General features: G+C 37.8%; 1 protein-coding gene across 5 annotated transcripts in view; it reads right to left on the bottom strand.

Annotated features, from left to right (window-relative positions):
- fermt2 (FERM domain containing kindlin 2) overlaps positions 1–15973 on the bottom strand; it is a 46210-nt gene extending 30237 nt beyond the window's left edge. The window contains exons 1-2 of one of the 5 annotated variants that reach the window (XM_028000507.1): positions 15775–15973; positions 13517–13674 (exon numbers count right to left, since the gene is read on the bottom strand). In XM_028000507.1, the coding sequence (XP_027856308.1) occupies positions 13517–13673 (157 nt within the window). In that variant the 5' untranslated portion in view covers position 13674; positions 15775–15973. Of the gene's footprint in view, positions 1–13516; positions 13675–13873; positions 13950–15774 lie in introns of those variants that run through there. The other 4 variants (XM_028000502.1, XM_028000503.1, XM_028000505.1 and 1 more) reach the window with 4 other exon arrangements.
- Between the last annotated feature and the right edge of the window lie 4414 nt (positions 15974–20387).

Here is a 20387-nt window from a genome sequence, read left to right as displayed (position 1 = left end):
GCCGTTTCCAAGGCGACTGCTGTCTGACGCCACAGGGGCTGCAGTGTGATGACTTGTTTTCAAACACAACAAAGACGAAGAGCAAGGTATGTTAGAATTAACCAGCCCTAGCACATTTACACGAACACAGACTGAAAAGAAAAGTCAACAATAAAGATTAGGAAAGCATCGTTCTTAAATTGGAGATACTAAATACATCAACCATAATGTATTCACAGCACTTAATTTTTCCGAATTTTCTTTCTCTTCCCAATTCTAAACAGAAATACCCTTTTATGAAAATGTGAAAACAATTTTTGAGATTTTTGCAAAATTTTTGCAGAACAACTCTGTGAATGTCCTGAAGTGGCCAAGCAACACTCCAAGCTTGAATTCAATTAGCCATATCTGGAGAGATCTGAAAATGGCCAGACAGACGTCTCCCATCCAACTTCATGGAGCTTCAGAAGTTCTGCAATGAAGAAGGGGTAAAACTGCCTAAAGGTAGGCGAGCTAGGCTTGTGCGTCATATTTAAAAGGCTTCAGGCTGTGATTGCTGCCAAAGGTTGACCAACAAACTACAAAATGTTATTTCTTGGTTTGCTATTTTTAAAAAAATTGCAAAAGTCTCAAATATCTTTCTATTTTGTTGTAATGAGGTATTTGTGCAGTTTTGTTTGAGGAATGAGATGAATTGAATACAATTTGGAATAAGGCTGTAACATAAAAAAAAAAAAAAAAAAACTGAAGCCCTGTGAATACTTTCAACAAATATCTCCAAATATATTTTATAATGTTCAAACATGCAGAATCTTAAAATTCTACAAACATTTATCCTGTAAATCTACATAAATTTAAAGTAAGTAGTTAAATCAGGTAATGCTGAAGTGTTTTTTATTGATAAAAAACACTTCTGAAGGTGGATATCTGAGGATATCTGAGCTTGTTTCCAGGCCCCTGGTTATATAACAGCTCAGTTCTCTGCCAAGAGTCTATCAAACTAAGCATTTATCACATAAATTAAATATGCAATGCACACAGAGCTTGAAAGGGAGTCAAGGAAAATTCTCATATGTTATTGATTGTAGTGCTTTAATACCCCTCCTATTCCTGCTACCACTACTAATGCTCCTTCTGAGTCTCACACACAACCACAAACCAGCCAAAATCAAGGTAATGTCTTTCTCAGGACATGGTTTCGTCATTACACAAACAATCCAAATTCAAAGAATGTAGTATTAAAACTTTGTTCTGTAAATCACTGTTTTGCCTATTATAATCTACTAATGTACTTTATTTCAGTTTTAAATTTTTTTTATTTTGCAAAGCAAGAATTTTGAGAGACTGCAGCTGTAGGTATACATTTTTTATTTTACTTGTGGTTTCTTAAAAATAATGACGCAACATGAGCAGAGCTAATGTCTGAAAGGCACATGGATAAATATGCTGCAACTGATCTGAATAATTTTATAAACCAGGTAAATGGATAAACTCTTTTCCTCGACTTTCGTTTCCTTTGCAACTTTGGATGTTTAAACATGATATATACTGCAAGTACTTCTGCTTTACTGCAGACGTCTTGTTAAAACAAATTCTCTTTAACAATGTCAAAGCACTGACGGTTTCCATCAGAGACTGGCAGATGATAAGATCAAATACATTTATTACAGCTGAAAAGATTTTGTTCAAATGCGAAAGTATATGGAAGATATAAATACCGGCTTGGTCTGAGATAGCATAAAAGCCAGGAAGCATTGCCCTTTAGAGTATCTGAAACCTAAACCAAACATTTTGGAATGGCCAGCCTCTCCAAATAAGAAGAGTCCAACATCTCTGGCTTTGATGAATCAGACAAAAAGCCGGAGGGCTACAGGGCGCCTCCTTAGATACAGATACTTTGTATCCATTTGTGTCATAATCCCAACAGAGCAAAGCAGTGGGGATAGTACTCCTCCGCCCTGACACAGCTTTATACAATTAAGTATTCTGGGTTCTGGTGGAATAATGAGATTACAAAGAAACTCTGGGAATAAGATCAATGGAGAAAATATACAATATTCATCTGTTCTATCTTCCATACAGCAACCCAGTTAAATATCCCTTCAGGATTTTGAAGAGCTGCTCCACTGAAGCCTCTTTGAAACGGACAACAGGCAGGATACTTTTGCAACAGTTCAAGAAGCCAGAAAGTGGGCCTAAGAGGTGAAAGGAAACCTCAGAAAACTTGATTCAGCTCAGGAGGGCTGCTTCTAAATAAAATGATTTAGTAAACCTTAGTACACATAAAGATTCAACAAAACATCTGGTTCCACTCTATTATTGCCAAGTGCCTTGGTTGTGGAAACAAACTCCATGGTAGGTTTAGAAATGAGTGAAATGAGGGCTGAGAAGCTGCACAAACCCCTCCAGATCATTTTACTCTATTGACACAAAGGTTTGTGGTGTTACACCAACAATGAGCAGGTTTAAGGTTTCCTTGCTCTAAATCTACTGTGCTATTTGTACTAGAGGAAGGTGAAAGGGACAAAGCTATTTGCAGTGGATTCCTTAAGGAACCAATGAAAGTATTTTGCAGTTCATGGTTTAGATGCCACGTATGATTAAATCATCCTTCACAAGCACAGGAATGTACAAGAAGAGCAAAGCATTCCTGAATTTCTTTGATTCCACAGCAAAATAATTTTAAAAAAGATTTGATTTTTCAGAAGCCGATTCATAAATAGAACATTTCTAGAGCAATGACCGCTTATAATAACACAATTATCTGTTCTTTGAATAATCAAGCATTGAACAGTTAAATACAATGAATCCAAGAAGTGTCAAAGATAAACAATAATCACCCTTAATAGAAGCTTTAAATCCACTTAGTAAAACAGAAATGTAAAACTACTGCTGATGTCTGTCCATCAAGCCTTCTCCTCAACACGACTTAATAGTGTGTTGCAATAAATACAAAACTCATTATGAGTCTGATTTTATGTAAAATAAAGCCTCAAGTAACGTATGTAAGAAAGTGAGGAAGGAAAGACAGAAAAAAGAAGGAAGGATGCAAGGAAGAGAAACAAAATGGAGAGGATACAGAGAAGGAAGGATTTAAAGATGGAAGGGCAGAGGGATGGAAGTAAGGATACAAATAACACAAGGACAGAATAAATAAAGGACAATTTGAAGGAAAAACGAAAGTAAGAAAAAACAAGGAGGAGAATGAGGAAATACGAGTACAAATGTGAGGAAGGAGATGGAATGACAAGGACGTAAGCACAGTTGGAAGGAAAGAAAGACAACTTCAGACAATGGGACAGAAAAAGTCTAGAAATACAATTTTTTCCTTTGCTTCCTTACAATCTTGTCCATGGCTGGAAAATATTTAAAATTGAATTCCCTACTTTTCTGAACTGTGTAGGAAACCTGTTTCTTGGTAAGTTACCACAGAGTCTTCAGTTTAAGCTTTCTCTATGCTTGTTGTGTAGGAATATATAAACGGTTCTTAAAAACAAATGATTTGATTCTGTCAACCTGTGTTCACATAGAAACGCTGAATATGCTTCCTGTTCTTCAGGGTCATGGTTTACATGAAACCACAGATCTACTCTGAATGCTGAGTAGCACAATCACTGTAGCATCTGAAACAGGAAAGCTCTAGCCTGGGCAGGACCACCACTTAGGCTAACTACTTCCTGTCAGAAAGATTAAACAGCAAGATGATTACATGAGCTGGCAGACCATTTCTCACTTCGAACCTACAGACTTAGAACAGCTTGACGGCCACAATCAATGAGACTCCTATACACAGGAATATGTCTCTGTATCATGCCTTAGTGGAACAAAAAAAGAATGCTGAATCCACTCATCAACTCAGTTCACATCTGCAGTAAAGGGAATAAAATAAGCGACATGTCTTTACATCCTCAGGAAAGATATGACTATCAATATCTCAGACCGATCTTTCCCTACGGCCCTTACAAAATGTCTGACATAGCAAGAGCGCAGGAAGGCGGGAAAGAAAGCTAGACAGAACGTAGAAGGCAAATAAAAAAAAAAGGAAGTTGCGCATCCTGTGTTAAACAGTAACCATTTCCTAATGAAACCTGAATCTATTGTCAAAGAAAAGCCATCTCCATGTGGTCACCACAACCTGTAGCAGAGTTAGGCTGACATTGCAAAAAGGAAACTGCAATCAAACAGCTGTTTAGGTGAAGAGTTATGTGTAAACAAGGAAAAAAGTTTATTCTTTAAATGTACTTTTTATAACTATAACTACTGTATATACTGGTTAAATTGTAACTGGTGCATTAACAGTAGTTTTGAGTATTACCCCTTCAGATGCAACAGATCTGTACCTTGGCTATTCTCCCTAATTTTAATGTCTGTTATTAAAACAGACATAACACCTGTCGAACGAAGGTGCTCCATGTCATTTCACCTAGTGCATATTTGGTAAAGTTGCCATTCACAGTATAAGTGTTGCTTAGCAAAACAGTTCTGGCATTAACATGTATGGGGCTGCCTTTCACTCTGATGCTTTAGATTCACTGCAGTTCTCCTTTTGAACAGTAGATGGCAAGTCAGGCAAATTCTAATTCTATTCAACATGTAGTAACAGAAGAAGAATCTAGAGGGAGGATATTTTCATAAATATCCCAAATTGAAGTATTTAGCTTTTTAAGGTTCCGTAATATTTTGCGTCATTCACTACACACAGACCATTTCTGACAATCTTACAAAAATGACACGCAACTGGCTCAAATGAAACAACATGCAGCCGCCTGACGGGGATTTGGAAGGGGTTTTTTGTGAGAGGTGGTCTGTGAGGACAGCGGTAAGCATAAGCTTGCATTCAATGATGCAACCAAACTGACAAGAGAGGGTTCTTCCAAAAGGTATTGCTCTCAAGCATACCTGCAGCTTTTTATTGAAGTTTTCTGAGAAGCTTTTCAATTACAAACAAATAATGGGAGAGACAGCCAGCTAAATTGTAAAAGGGCAGGAATTATGGAGCAGGTTTAGAGGCCGAGAAGACAAAGCGCTTCTACAAAACAAAGTCAGCAATGTCAAAATTCTTTTAAAAACCACATGCAAAATGGTTTCTAGAAATGAAAGACATTCATCTGATTGGATGCTCTGAGCAGCCAATCAGTGCATGAGAAAGTAAGTATTCATGAGGCCAGAAATGAGACAATAAATAAATACTCTATGTTTGCACAGATAGACTTTTCCTCCTCAATTAAAGCAGAATAAAGTTTTACTGTTTTCAGTAAATTAGGAATCACAGGATAATTTTATTGATAGATGCCAAAAGAAGAGATTTTGATTACTTTTTCTTTCAAATTCAGAAGTTTACACACACCCACACACAATAAGATTACTTTGTTAAAAATGTGGGGGAAACCCTGGGGCACACAACATTTAAATTAACTGGAGGTACACATGCGGATGCATTTTAAGGCAAAACATCAGACACATTCCCTTTAATGTCTTCTTAATGTGCTTTCTAAACTGTATTACATTTTATTTAAAATATAGCCCTATGGAGGATAAATGCAAAGACACTGAGGGCAATACTGACGAATGGTATGGCAGCTTTATATCCTGTGAAGAAACTGAAACAAGTTCAGGATAATTACATTTTGTTAATTTCTAGCAAAGTGAATATGTAGGGCACAGCAAATGCAAAACAGACATTATGTTTTCCATGTAGGAAAAGTTCCATGTGGCACGCCGGTGGTACAGCAGCCAAAACCTGCATGCCTTGCACTGGAAACAACCACATGTGCTATAGAGACACACCAGACCAATTAGTTTGCTCAAGTTCTATTTCTGGAACATTGAATAGTCAGTGTACATGAACCCATGTCAGAAACAATGAAAGAATGAACAAAGCTTAGTTTGGAGTTTCCAGCTGATCATATACCGGCATCTTGCTATATTTAAGTCACGTTATTCTTGGACATAAAATAAGTCTGAAATACTTCTATAAAAACACAGCTATTTTAGTGGCAACTAGAAAAGAAGGTGAAAACAGGGAGAGAGGCAAAGAGGGAGGGATTTATGAAGAAAGTGGGAAGAGGATGAAGAGTGCAGCAGAGACTCCAGCAATGACGGCAGCCACCAGAGAGCCACATGCCGATCCCTGGAGCTCATTTCCTGCTTCATCGAAGACTTTTATGGAATTCTAGCAGCATGGCTAACGTCACACTGAGGGGAGATGGCAAGAGGAGAGAAAGATCAGGCCCTCTACTCTTTTGTCACTCATCTATCTTTTTTTTATTTTCTCTTTTCTAGCGACAGTGCTTTGAAAAAAAGTATTTTACCATTTACAGATTTTTTCTGTTACAATTAGCCAAGACAAAAAGGTAAAATTTTAGTATTGGAAAAATACAACCTAAGTGAAAACAGAAGTTCTTAAATGGCAGGGTTTCCCCCAGAAAACTTGCTAAGCCCAGTGGTCGGGGCACCGAGGCGGTCCATCGTGTTTTTGTATTAAAAGATGTTAAGTAGACAGGAAAAGTAAAAATATTACTGGGTAATTATATGTTACGGCAAGACATCACCAGTGAAACGATATTTAAACCCACAACTAGTCTTAAAAACAACAAATCAAAAAACACAATTAAAATGAATATTAATTATTTGCACTTTTGTTTAATCCAAATTAAGTCAGCAGCTCCATAAGGCCCCCCTGACCTTCAGGGACCCCATAAATGCTAATATTTTAACACAGACCACAGATACATAAATGTAACATTTGTTTATTGAGTTGATCAATGCTGCCAAATTTGATTTAATAGTTCCAGCAGGTATCAATTAAAAGATTTTAAATTGTTTAACATTTATATGTAAGATTTTAAGGAGCTGGCAAATTTACTCTATAAAAGTTCAAAGAACAATATTCATTGTTAGATTGTTTTGTTACCATAGCAACAATCTGATGTTGTTAGTTTAATCTTTGAGTTTGAGCTCTGTTTTCCCACAAATACAAACTAGTAAACTGTAATTATAATTTATTGCTTTTTAGGTTGGCCAATTAAACTACTCCACTTCTCCCAGATTTCACTAAATCCAACACAGAAGCTGTTAGAGGTGCTGATGTTTTTAGCAACAAAAGGGGCCACTTAGTCAAATTCTGCTCAAGGCCTCATGCAGCCTTGGACCGGCCCTGCATGAGTTAAATCCGCTGCACTGCGTAAACGGGAGATTTAATTTAATGCTGCTAATGTGGCTTTAGTAGCTCTTCCATTTCGTGTCTGTTGAGTTTTTAACAAGGGGACACAGAAACTATTTTTTTGGTCCAGTTTATGGGACGAGTTTCTCAGATCTCCGTACAGCCACGCACATTAACTCTGTCTGACTAAGGGGACAAAGCATTTAATATGGTTTGATGTTTCGTAACTGGAAAAATAATAATATAAAACTAGCATGATGTGTGACTACGAGGTGAACGCGAAAGCTCCTCACCAGGATGAACCTGCATGATGAGGTTGGCGCTGGTTCGTTAACTACTAACAATCCGACCAACCGGGACCACATACATAAACTTTATCAGCGCAGACAGGGCCGGGAGCTGGGCAGCGTGTTGAGATGGAAAAGCCGCACAAAATTCTTTGTCCACAAATATAAATCATTCTCACCACTACCTTGATCCATAACTCTGGAAAGAAACATAATTCCTCACAGGGGGTTGATGTAAATATCTATACAGGTCAGTCTGTGTCCAGCTTAAGTGAAAGGAGGCGCGCGGGATCCGCGCTGAGGTAAACTTCAGACATCCAGCTGCTGCAGCGCGCGAGGCAACGCGCAGAGGCGCCAGCGGTGTGATTGGTCCGGCTTTAAATACATAAACTATAAACCTATCTTTTAGGAATAAATCTGCTCCGCCAGTGAAACGCTCAGAGCAACAGAGATGCTTACAATCCACCTTAAAAAATAAATAAATAAATAAAATTGTGTTTTTTTTATTTATTATTTTCCTAAAAACATAAACAAGAAAGGCTTAGCCTGGCGGTGTGGCTCGTAAAGCATGGCGGGCCGCCAGACCTGTAATATACTGGGGGAAATGCTGAATGGGGATTTTACTCATAAAGGATGAAAAAACTATCCAAATTAGTCTTGGCCTATAAGGAAATATATTTGTCTCTTATAACCAGTAACTGGTTTTACCACCATATATTTTAAAGCAATAATGACCATCAGGAGTTTGTCCTCTCCATTGCAAAGATATTTGAACTCACCCACACAGTAAGGTTTTCAAGGATTCAGATGCTGAGTTTTATGCCACAGCATCTCAATTGGATTTAAGTCGGGAGTACGTTTGGTTCAGTTTGATTTTTGTTTTTTAGCCATTCAGGGCTGGACTTTCTGATATGCGTTGATAATTAATTTGCTGCATAGCCCCTGTGTGCTTGGGCTTAAAAATCACAAACTGATAACCAGATAGTCTCTCTCACGATTTTCTGCTAAACAGCAGAATTCTTGATTTTATCAGTTCAGAGCAAATCACCCAGATCCTGATGAAGCAATGTAACCTTCGAACTACTACTACTACCATGTTTAACTGTTGGAAGGATGTTATTTTTATGAATTGCTTTGCTACTGCCAAAAAAGGTTACACTTTTGTCTGCTAAATCTACAAAATACTTCAAGTGTGAAAGGTAGTCAAGATGTTTTCTACAAATAAATTCAGGCATTTGTGGTCAGCAGTGATTTTATCTTTTTTTTCCCTTTGGTAAGTGAAACTGAAGCAAAAATAAGTGTTCATTACATGCAAGTCATGAATTAACAATTATATTCACATCAAACAAGTTAGGTTTGGATAACCTTTCTTTTAATAAATGAAACCACTAATATTAAGGTTGTTTGACGATTCAAAAAAATGGAAGTGTGACTTAAGTTTCTTTTTTTTTTTTTCTTCAAAAGCACTCGCATACAAGTTTGGATGTGAGAAGCACACACTGCTACCCAGATTATCAAAGCTAAAAACCATCCAACTCAAAAAACAATTGCTTTAAACTGAATCAAACTCATGCGTCTCACAGCAAGCTGTACAATATGTTCCCTACTAAATGGAAAAGCTTTCATATAAACAGATTGTTGTACTTTTAGAAAACATGAACAAATTGAAAGAAAGCTCCAGTGATGGAAAGCAACGAACGGATGAAAGGATTACCAGACTCAAGGACCAAAAGGCGGTTAATCAGTGGCCTTTTAAATACGGCTCTCCTGCAGGTTTGCAGGGGGAAAGTGGAATCAGGGTCCGTCACTGTGATCAATACCTAAGTGGCTTCCTGGCATTTGTCTATTTAATCCATTATCAAAGGCCATCTGAGCCTGCAGCTCAAAAGAAGGGTCGAATGATAACAGGAGGATGCATGTCGAGAAGACACGCCCATCGAACCAGACGACCACACTCACGTGTGGGAACACATGCGTGTGTAAGCCTACTAATGAAATCTCGTAATCCCCAAAATATACCACACTGAAAGGGAATACTGCTCTTACCTGTACCCAAAACAAGTTCATATTCTCAAAATGTCAACCACCAAAAACAAATTAACCAGGAATCTTAACAGAGTGAAACAAAACATTAATCATTAAACCTAGGATGTTTTTTTATGTCAGACTGTTCAACAAAGAATTCTAAAGCATCCTATGCCTATATAACAGCATAATAGAAGTCCAACTAACATGCTAACGAGTATTTAGAGACTAATGTGCAGTAAATAAGACCACTGAGACCTCAGAGGAATAGTCTGGTTACTAGTAACAGGAAAAGACATGAGGAGTTTCGTTTTAAACAAGTTACACTGGGGTTTCTCTACATGGCTGATAACCAGAAATAATTCCTGAATGGAAAGTTTATTTCTTAAACTTTTAAGGAGGAAAGTTCAAGAACTTTCGTTCTTAAAAAAGAAGGAACTTTCTTAGGAAAGAAAGTTCTTAATAAAATGTTATTTTCTATATCTCAGAAAATATGTCTGCGATACACTGAAAGTCATGCAAGGCTCTTGTGTGAAGCTGACATAAGTGTTGTACTCTAACATCATTAATTAGTTGAATAATCAGAAGTGGTGGTTCTGATAGAAGAGAAATATTAAAATATATAAAGCCACATTAAGAAGTATAATGCCACACCCTTTTGATGATATAACTTACTGCTCTGGCATCGAGATGGAACAAGTAGTCGTTAAAAGATGTAACAGAGGCTAAAAAGGTTCCTGTTTGCAGGACAGATGCAACTAAAAACTGACAATTTTTAGGTTGTCTGGCACTTACCAGTGACTATTATGTTCGATAAAATCAAATTAAATTATATTGGAGCGCTTTTAGAAACATAAATCAAAATAACTCTTTGAAACAATTTCCTTTTAATAAAGCACATGCTCATTAACAGGGAAAGAAAATTGGAGTAGCTAAGCTTAAAATTAGGTTACATTTTGGCACAGCAATAACTTGGCTATTGCCTTCTTGTGCAATTCCACTTGGAAAAAAAAAAACATTCTCCCTTCCAGCATAGTCTGGGTTTACTCCCCTTGACTCAGATTGTTTCTGGTCAATTTTTGACCGGGCCAATCAGCGAACAGAAGGAGAAGTTGTGAACGATAGCACTGATTTTCTGTGCTGTTTAAGAATTGTAGTCTGCCTGTAGTTTTAGCAATGGCTGTGGACGGTTGTTTAGAAAGCAGGTAATTTCTTCACAACGTGGAACTGGTGCGTTACATGTGTTACAGGCAAATGTTAGCGACTGGAGCAACAAAATGACCCAGAACCACCACCCAAAGTAGATTGGGAAAAAACATTTTATTCAGAAAATAAAAAAATAAAAAAAAGGGTGGGAGGGGTGTTTTATATGATGAACTGATCTAAATATTACAAACAGACTTGTCTTTTTGGTAGCATGTCAACACTAAAAGCACATCAACATGAATGCACCAGCTAGAAAAACAATAACTTCAATCTAAAATTTAAGTCTGCTATTCGCTTTATCCTAGTCTCAGCAGCCCAGGTTATACTATATTTTAGTGCAACAAGCGTTTACATAGAAATTCAAAATTTATGGATATGCACTGCTTAGCCTTACGATTTGAACAGCTCTATAATTGCTCTTTAGCTCCAGTGTCTGCACAAAGAAAACCTTCTAACCTCGTAACGATTAATAAATGTCAAAAATACATATATCTACTCCTTGTTTTAAGAATAAAAATGTGCTGCATGGTCTGTATACACTAACCAGCAATGTGCTCCCTTGTGTTAAATCCATATTTTAGCTGGATTAATGATTACAATTCATGACAACCTTATGACTCAGGGTAGCAGAAATATTTCCTCTCTTAAGTGTCAGTTGCACAAATATTCTCCAGCACTTGGAGAGAAATTTAACAGCAGCACATTGTACTGCTACTCAGTAAAGAGGAGTCTCTTGAATTCAATCATACTTCAGACAGATGAATGTGAATTGCACATAGAGCAACAAAATAGTTATCAATGCCAATGGAAATACAGAACGCTGAAATGAATGAGTGGTCTAAGCAAAAATCCATCAACATATTCTGCTACATAACCTTTTAAAGTAAAATTGTAATCATGCCTGTCAAATAGATCATGCATTTCTAAATGTGGCAATGCCAAGACTAGCTAAACTATAAAGGAGCTTCACATGGTTTACCATAGGGAGGCTGTCCAACAAAAAAAATGTTCCAAGTACATCAACACAACAATAATGGATAAGGGCGGGTCTTTGTCGTGTGTGGGATGACAGGAATTGCATCCAACACTGCACTTCACTGAGCATAGATGCATCCCAACACAGACGACCACAGAGAACAAAGACCTCAATTATGTGGAGCTCCAACAGGACAGCTAAAAATGGGACCCAAAGGCAGGGAATAAAAACCTTGGAGCGCTGGAGGAATTCTGAGCATCTGAGCACCATCAACACACAACAAGCTGTCACTCCTAAATCGTGCTGCCACCGCTGCTGACCTTTTCTCCAGGCTGCATGAAATGAGCCAGTGTTCAAGTGGGTGGAACAGAGGGCTCTTATGCTTACTGGCACCCAAACTTCTCCAGAACATATCGCTGCTTACAGAATTGTGCATGTTAAAGAGAAGGAAGGGGCGTTATGCATGGCTTCAAAATGCATCTAGCTGCTTAGGCATAATACCTGCAAGGAAAGACAAGTTAATCCATATAGCTCCATTCACACAGAATGCCAATTATAGTTCTTTGCAAGAAAATAATGGAAATGAGAAATAATAGAATTAAAAACAAAAATAGAAACAACACAGGAAGAAAAACAGGTGAAATGCAGATTGAAAACAAAAATAAAATCTAAGAAATGGTAATTAATATAAGCAACAATTTACCTTTATAGAAACAGTAAATACTAAAGTTTGCAGTCAGCTTTAGCACAACTCTGCTTTTCATGAAGTTGGTTTCTCTTGTTTAATTCTAAGTGGAAAATTGAGTGATCAGTCTGATAGTGAGAAATTGAGAAGGATCACACCAGACAAGAAACTCTGAAATATATTCAGGCTCTAAACTATTCAGAGCAATACAGGAACAATCTTTTATTTTACAAACAGCTTTTTGACTCAAGTCAAGTTCTTTCTATCTGGCCTCAAATCATGGATTTCTGGACCCCCTAGTCCCCCCCCCCAAAAATGGAAATTCTGAGCCCTCCATTCATTATTGACTGAGGTCACATAGAAATACAAAGTTTCATGTCATCAGCATACATACGGTACTATAATCTGAGTAACAGATACTGAATTTAAAAACGTATCCCAAGAATGGAGCCTTGAGGAAACCCAAATTATACACAGTAGTCCTGGTCTGCCAAATAAGACCTGAACCAGTTTAGAAAAGTACCAAAAAAGCCCACCTGCATTTCCGGTCTATTAACCAGTATGTTACATTCAGCTATGCGCCGAGTTCCAGAGCCACTAGCTTGGATGTGTTATATGCACTACTGTCATTTAAAACCTTCACCAAAACAGTCCCAGAACTTTGATTTGGTAGAAAACCTTACTGGGAAAAACAATAGAGTTTTGGGGGGTTTTAAATCAAAAAGAGAGGAATGGTAATATGAGGCTTTACATTGGTCACAAAAAACCCAAAACATACAATTGACTTTTTACATTTTCCTCTCCAGATCTCAACAGAAGATATCCTTTTAAGCTCCCAGTCATCAGGGTGATGCAAAGCGGCAGCTGCTTACTCGTGTTTTCTGAAACATTTTGTACTTTTGCGATCTTCATGGAATTTAGTTTCTCAGAGTGGTGCCTACTTTGAGTGAGACATTTACTGCCCAACAAATGTGAACAGAAACACAAGCCAGCTTCAGAAACGCACACAACTCTCTCACACAGCAAGGCAGAACAAGGAATAAGTTTTTCGTGGCTACTCTATTACAAATGGAATGAAACTGCTATTTGAAGACACTAATGGAACGTAGTCAAAATCAGTCAGGTAATTATGCACACATCACATGACACAGACTTTGTGCAGTTTTCTGCAAAGAGATAACAAAATGTACATGTACCTAGCTTCTCCACAAGTTTGAGCATAACTCCACCAATGTGGATTTCCCCAGTGACTCTCAGAGACACGTCCCTGTGGAGGTCGGTGACATGCATCTTCAGCTCCCATGTCCCGTCGGCATAGCAGCCATCGGGCATCCGGATCCCATCCAGTGCCATCCTGCCAGAGAAGAACCAAAAATAGGTGGTGAAACAACACAGCCAAAACATACAACACACATTTAAAGTCTTGGAGAAAAGAAAAACGTAATCCAGGTTTGATATTTCAAAGAAGACCCCCCAGGTCCGTTACATTTTTTATTAATATCCACCTATCACATCTGATCTTTCATCAAAGTTTAACACAACTACAGCTGTACCAGCAATCTTTGCTGCTGCTTTGTTGTTCTCCTCGTGTCTTCTGTTGCTCTGGAAATCTTTTGGAGCACATATGAAACATAACCCTGATGTCATAGTGGGTTTTCAACCAAACCCTCCGGCCCCCGGGCTGTTTGTTCTATAAGCACAAAGTTTCTGCTGAATTCCCAAGAGTTTACCGAACTCTATGTTTATGCTTGTGACAGTGGGTCAGAAAAAATGTTGGTAAGCTGGCATCACTGCCAAACTAACTGACAAGTTGACCACACTTAATGTGTGTACAGAGACTTGTGGACCTCAAGATGCCAAGCTTTGCTGCAATTGACAGATTGGGAAATTGCATAATTACCTCACGATATGATGGCAAGATAAACTAGGTCTTTGTTCAGCCTTGTTTGTCACAGTTCCATTAAATATATTTTTAAACTGCTCTTAATGTAAGTATAGGCAAGCTTAACAAGGTAGCCAGTTTTTAGCAACAATCTCCTGACTTGTGAAGTTCAATATACATCTGCCTTATTGGACTTACATGTTTTGTTATCGTTCTCATTTTGAAAAGTAGACACATAAAATTGGTCTCTGTCACGTCACAGTGATTAGAAAGTTATTGGACACGAATGAAATCTACAGCTTAGCCCAAAATTATTCATGCACCAGGCTGATTTAGATTGAAAATATTTTTTTAATACGATCAATAAACTGGGTTCTGATGGGACAGGAACAGGAAACTCTCAAAACATAATACAACATCAAAGAAATATATTGGTGCCAAAATGTGCATATAAACATTCAGGCCAAAAAATGTTTATATGCCTTTCAGTAAGCATTGGAAAAATCTTCATTAGCATTAGAGCAATCAAATCCTTCAGTCATAAAAAGCATATAGGTAAAATTCTGAGCCTAACTATTAAATAAAAGAAATACTCAGTAACATTTATTTTAGGTTTTTAAGAAGTACAAATAACTGTTCTCTAGGAGACTTCATATATATATTTTTCCATCACTAAATAATTAATCTCAAATGTAAGGTAGTATTCTTCTAAATGCTTCAAGAGAAGGACTAATTTATTTGAAAGGTTTTTATACATCTTTAGCGTCTTATCCTTACTCACATCAGATTATGTTGGAAAATAATGAAAACTATAGAAAAAAGATATAGAAAATATCATATTATTGATAAAACCATAAATAATGTGGTATGAGTCATGTGTTAGCATATCTCCCTACCTGAACGGCCACTTTCAGTTAAATAAAAAGAACTTCAATAGTGTAGCCCAGTTTCTCCAGCTCTGCTACATGGCGCTTATAGTTTTCCAACATCTCTCAGTGCTCAATAACTCAGTCTAAAGCATTGATTTAGTAAAGAAGGAATGACTAGAATTGCATGGTGCCCGTTTATAAAACATGCCCTGTTGAACACAGTGACCCCCCAAAAAGTTACCACCGTCTCTGTACATGTCACTCTATTATCTGAGGCTCTCTGTCGGAGTGGCCTGGCTTTTCAAAGCAGCCGTCCAGTCAATAAAAACACGGCACAACAAAGACTATCTTCCCGCGAAAGCAGCTTCAATAGAGACCTTTGGCAGCTGTTATCTGCGTCAATGTGTCGTTTCACCTGTTAAAACTAACGGTAAAGGCTGGCTTACAAATAGGAGTTAATTATGTAAGCACAGCAACTCCCCGGCTGCTGGTTGCATGCAACATACAACCGCTCAGTCGGTCCCTGAAGAAATAAGTTCAACTAAAAGTGTAGAAGAAAACGAAACAACCCCTAAAACCTCACAGGGAAATAAAAAAGTGGGGTTTTAGTGAACAGCAAGCAAAGTGGAAAGAGGTTTTCATATTTCCGAGCGGCGACCGAGGACAGCTTTCACAGGACGAGCATTTAAATGTGCACACTCACCTTCAAAAAGACGGGAAAAAAAACACCAAAAGAGTCGACTACACGGCACAGAACAAGCGCCCCCTTCTTTAAATCATGTATATATTATTGACTGGGTGCTAAAATGAGAAAAAAATCAACCAAGAACTCGCCGAAGAAGTGAAGTATCCCAAACACTTTTCCAGGCAGCAGGCTTCGCATTAATGGAGTCCAGCCCTCCCTCTCTGTTTCCTCCCTCCCTCTTTTCCAGAGAGATAACGTCACCGCCCCAATCCCACTTTTCCTTTCTAACCAGGAGAGTCCACTGCTGGACTCAAACTATTATTGGGTGGATTCTGAGCATCTTCCCCCAGTTAACGCGTTTTGCTTAATCTACAAAAGGCGCATCTAGAAGATTTTGTAAGGAGTGTCCAGATGGGAGGGGGGCACTGATAATGTTTAATATTCACAGTTCTCCCCAGCATTTAAAATAAATAGTTAATGTTTTGTCCCCCCCCAACTACCAATTTATACCAAAAACTCAGCTGATATCATTTGTTAAAGCAAACTTCGCCTCCATGAAATTCAGTAACAATGATTTTAAAATGCAGCACAATTCCTAATTAGAGATGTTAGTCTACATTGACATGGAGAATCCCTTTTCAAATAAACCTTATCTGTAAATTCTGGGGGTGAGGAGTTGCACTTAAATTTGTGTCAAATATTTTTTAGAAATTAAATGTATTTAGTTCATACATGAAAACTCATCTTCACATATTTAAAATATGTTTGTGTTGGATCAGAAGTTTGATGCTGTCATCATTTTTGAAGTAAATAAATATATGACCTATTTAATTCTGTGTGTGTTGAGCTTTTTTTTAGGGATTGCAGTAGCAGTAGCTTCTGATTATGCTGCTCATCAGACAAATTCAGAACAAAAGATAAATAAATAAATAAATAAATTTTGCTCTCGTTTTTAAACAGATGGATGAAGAGACATTTAAAAATGTCCTGTAAAGTAAATCCTAACTATAAAGGACAGATTTACTTTCATGTATAGTAAAAATAACCAGTCATTTAATCCATTTACCCTTATTGTCATAAAACTGTTTTGTCCCAGAAGAAAATAAAAAAACTGAATAAAGCTCACTTAAATGTAAACCTATGGGTAAAGAACAATGTTGAATATCTTGAATCAGATTTAAATTGAACTGAAAGCCTCCAGGATATTCAGCAGCTTGCACGGTTAATGGAGACAGGAAAGATTTCAAACTGCCCTTATATGGCAACAATGCAGCAGAGCCTCGCATCAGTAGCCAGGGACCAGGAGTTCATCCATTTAAATAACCACACAGAATGACAGGAGAGTTTATTTTAAAACACTTTCATATCTTAAATTCTTGTGTTTTTCTGTAGAATGTCAAAAGATTTGTCAATCTTAAATCTTCCTCTGCTACACGAGTTTTTGAATAACTCATATTCAAAAACCAACATCTAATATGACTCCCAAGACTTCTCCTGGTGGTATTTACGCAGCTTTTCTCATTTTAAAAACATTTCTTCTCTCTGTTGTTTGCACAGTTTAAGTTCAAATATTGTAGTCTTTTGTTTTTAAGTGTACAAATATGCACACGCATCTTTGAACAGTTTCTTTTCCATTGTCCTACTCAGTTGCACATTTCTTGGATCAGAGTATGCCATTTTTGATTACTGCACAGTATTTTATAATGTAATTTTGCCATTATTGTACAGTATATTATTGTTCATTTTTTTTTAAATATAAATGTTTATAATTTTCTTTGTGTGGACCTACATGCCTCCACTTCGTGTCCTTTTGCTGCTGTTACACTTGAATTCAAGTTACACATGAAATTCTGTTATAAATTTGCCAAACTGCATTGCATTTTCTGGAATTTTAAATTACAAAAGTAGTGTGGAATTGCAAACTGGAAAGAAAATGACTTGTCTTTCAGACTTAAGCGTGAATAACAACCTGGAATATGTGGCATGCATTTGTATTCTGTCTCAATGAGTCGATACAGTGCAGTTACCTAACCCTAATTTTATTACAATCATAGCTGCAACAGCTTTGCACATCCAGATTACAACGGATTGAATTTTTTAGAAAATACCTCTAGCTCAGTACATTTTTAAGTCTTGTCAGAGATTCTCAATTAGATTAAGATGTGAACTTTGACTGGGCCATCCTACCACAAACCATGCTATAGTAGCTCTGGCATTATGTCAACGGTCGTTGTCCTGCTGGAAAATAAATCTCCACCCCAGCCTTTTGCACTCCAGCAGTTTTTTTCTAGCTCCTTTGAGCATCCTGCAAAAGAAAAAGCCTCCCTGCAGCATGATACTTACACCTACTTACACTGAGGACAGTGTGTTACACAGTTTAACTTCAGCTGTAACTAAAAAATTCCATTATGGTCTCATCGGTCTATTCTTCTGCACACTTACTTTGCACACTTACTACACGGTTTGTGGCAAAATTCAAATGGGATTTCTTGTCGCTTTTTTAATAAAGGTCCAATTTTGACATTTCAAAAACCATTCATTTCTATCCTTCGAATCCTTCCAAACTTTCTCGCAATTATGCATTACATCTCAATAAATTGCACTGACATTGTGACTGTAATGAGAAAAGGTGAGAAAAGGTTCAAAGTCAAGAGTATGAATACCTTTTCATATGTATTTTTGCTTAGTATACATTTGATTGAAGTAGCTCTTTCAAATAATGACATTTAGAGTTAGTCTGGATCACAAGAAACAGATGACAATACAGTCTGCAGGCCTCGGCTCCTCGTTTCACTGTTGTAGATGAAAGATAACAGTTTACGCAACAATGAGCGACTGCACAAATCACACGTAGGGGGTTGAGGAAAAAAAACGTCATGAGCCTCCCTGAAGCAGGAGCACAACACACACTCTGCCGCACGCTCTCCAAACGATCAGAAGTAACATCTCATGAATCATGAGAGTTTTTGGCGCGGTCTCCTGGTGAACTCACTCTCCTCCAGTCCTCCAGCGAAGGAATCTGGGCCTTCAGACCCCAGGTCTGCATCAAAGCGATTTATAACCTATCTCCCTGCTGCTACAACCCCCCCTGTCAGGATCTGGCAGCAGACCCCGTTGCCTTTTATAGGCTGTGTTTTAATTGCAGAGTAAACAGTTCAGTCCGATGCAAAGCAGAAGAGTCAGATAAGAAGTTGGCTCAGCTGCTGCTGATGTGGACGAGGACGGAGGGGGTGAGGTACACAAAGAAGAAGCAGAAAGTTGAAAAAACATAAGTTTGATCATTCACATGAACTCCTACGTTGCTTTATTGTCGTACATGCCCAGTCTATGTGTCCAGGCATCACTGATCAACAATAGTTACAGTTACGAGAACATCTGTTAAAATGGCTCATTAAGCAGACACAGGATGAGACCCTGTGCACTGAACAGATGGTCATTGTGTCTTTGTTTCACCATTACCAGTGGTACACTGACCTCTGCTGGTCAGACAAACCATGGTGTCATTCACACACAGCTGATCCTATTTGTTACTATGGTGCATACAATAGAAAAAAAACAAAACAAAAAAAACCCCACCATGAGCTCATGTGGAAGCCATCAATGCTAATGCATAACAATGGGTCCTATTCATCAACTATGAGTTAAATTCTGTTCAGGGGGTGTTGAGGAAAGAATCCGGTCTGTGTCGCTGATGAACAAACACATCCATTGTCTACTGAATTGAGTCTAAAAATGAGTGAGGAGGGGATCTACATGCTCTTGCACATTACAGGGACCAGTTCAATATTTTCCTCCCTTTAATAATGTACAAAACAGGACCAAATGAGAAAAGGAAATGATTTAATAAAAGGAAATAAATACAGTGCTTTGGATGGCAGTTAGAATCCATTACAGGCATGGGTTATTGCACAGCTCTAAAGACAGACAAACACTTTTTCCCCTCCCCAAGACATCTGCTCAAAGTTCAAACAAGAGTAACATTTAATTTGCACCTCCTCCTAATTCAAATGTTTTCTTTTCACTTATCCTCGTACTTAAAATTTGCAGAGCATATGCAACTTCTGTATGAAGCTGCTATGGTTTACAAAACAACAAACATCTGAGCTGGATCATTATCGATGGCTTCAATCTGGCACCCAACCCAAAGTGGAAATTCTACAAACACGTAGCAGCGGACAATTCCTCAAATGCCTTTAATACGAAAAATATACTGTCATCAGTCAAAAAAGCTGTACATTAACGGGACGTAGAGTCAGTCAAAATGTATGTTTCGCAAAAATTCTCTTGAATGCTTTACTGTGAGCTCGCAAGCTTCTAAGCAGAGTGAATAAAAGACTGAAATGTGCCAGTTTGCACATATTTTAATGAAATATTGCCAAACTACACAGTTGCAGCTCCACCTGGTGGAGGTTTGGTTGTGGTACAGATTGAATTTGTCACTGCATGAATGAGAGATGAGGCCAGGGCAAAACTGCATTTCTGTAGGTTGAAATTAGCTTCCCGCATGTGTTTCTGCAATGTTACGTCACGCCAAGCAAAAAATAAAGCAAACGGGAATTTTTAGTAAAGATTCTGTGCAATTCCTAGTGATGATTGTAAGATTTCCAACGGATCAAATCAATAAACAATCT

Source organism: Xiphophorus couchianus, chromosome 19, assembly GCF_001444195.1.
Source record: "Xiphophorus couchianus chromosome 19, X_couchianus-1.0, whole genome shotgun sequence".
NCBI lineage: Eukaryota > Metazoa > Chordata > Actinopteri > Cyprinodontiformes > Poeciliidae > Xiphophorus > Xiphophorus couchianus.
This window is presented reverse-complemented; position numbering and strand designations above follow the sequence as displayed.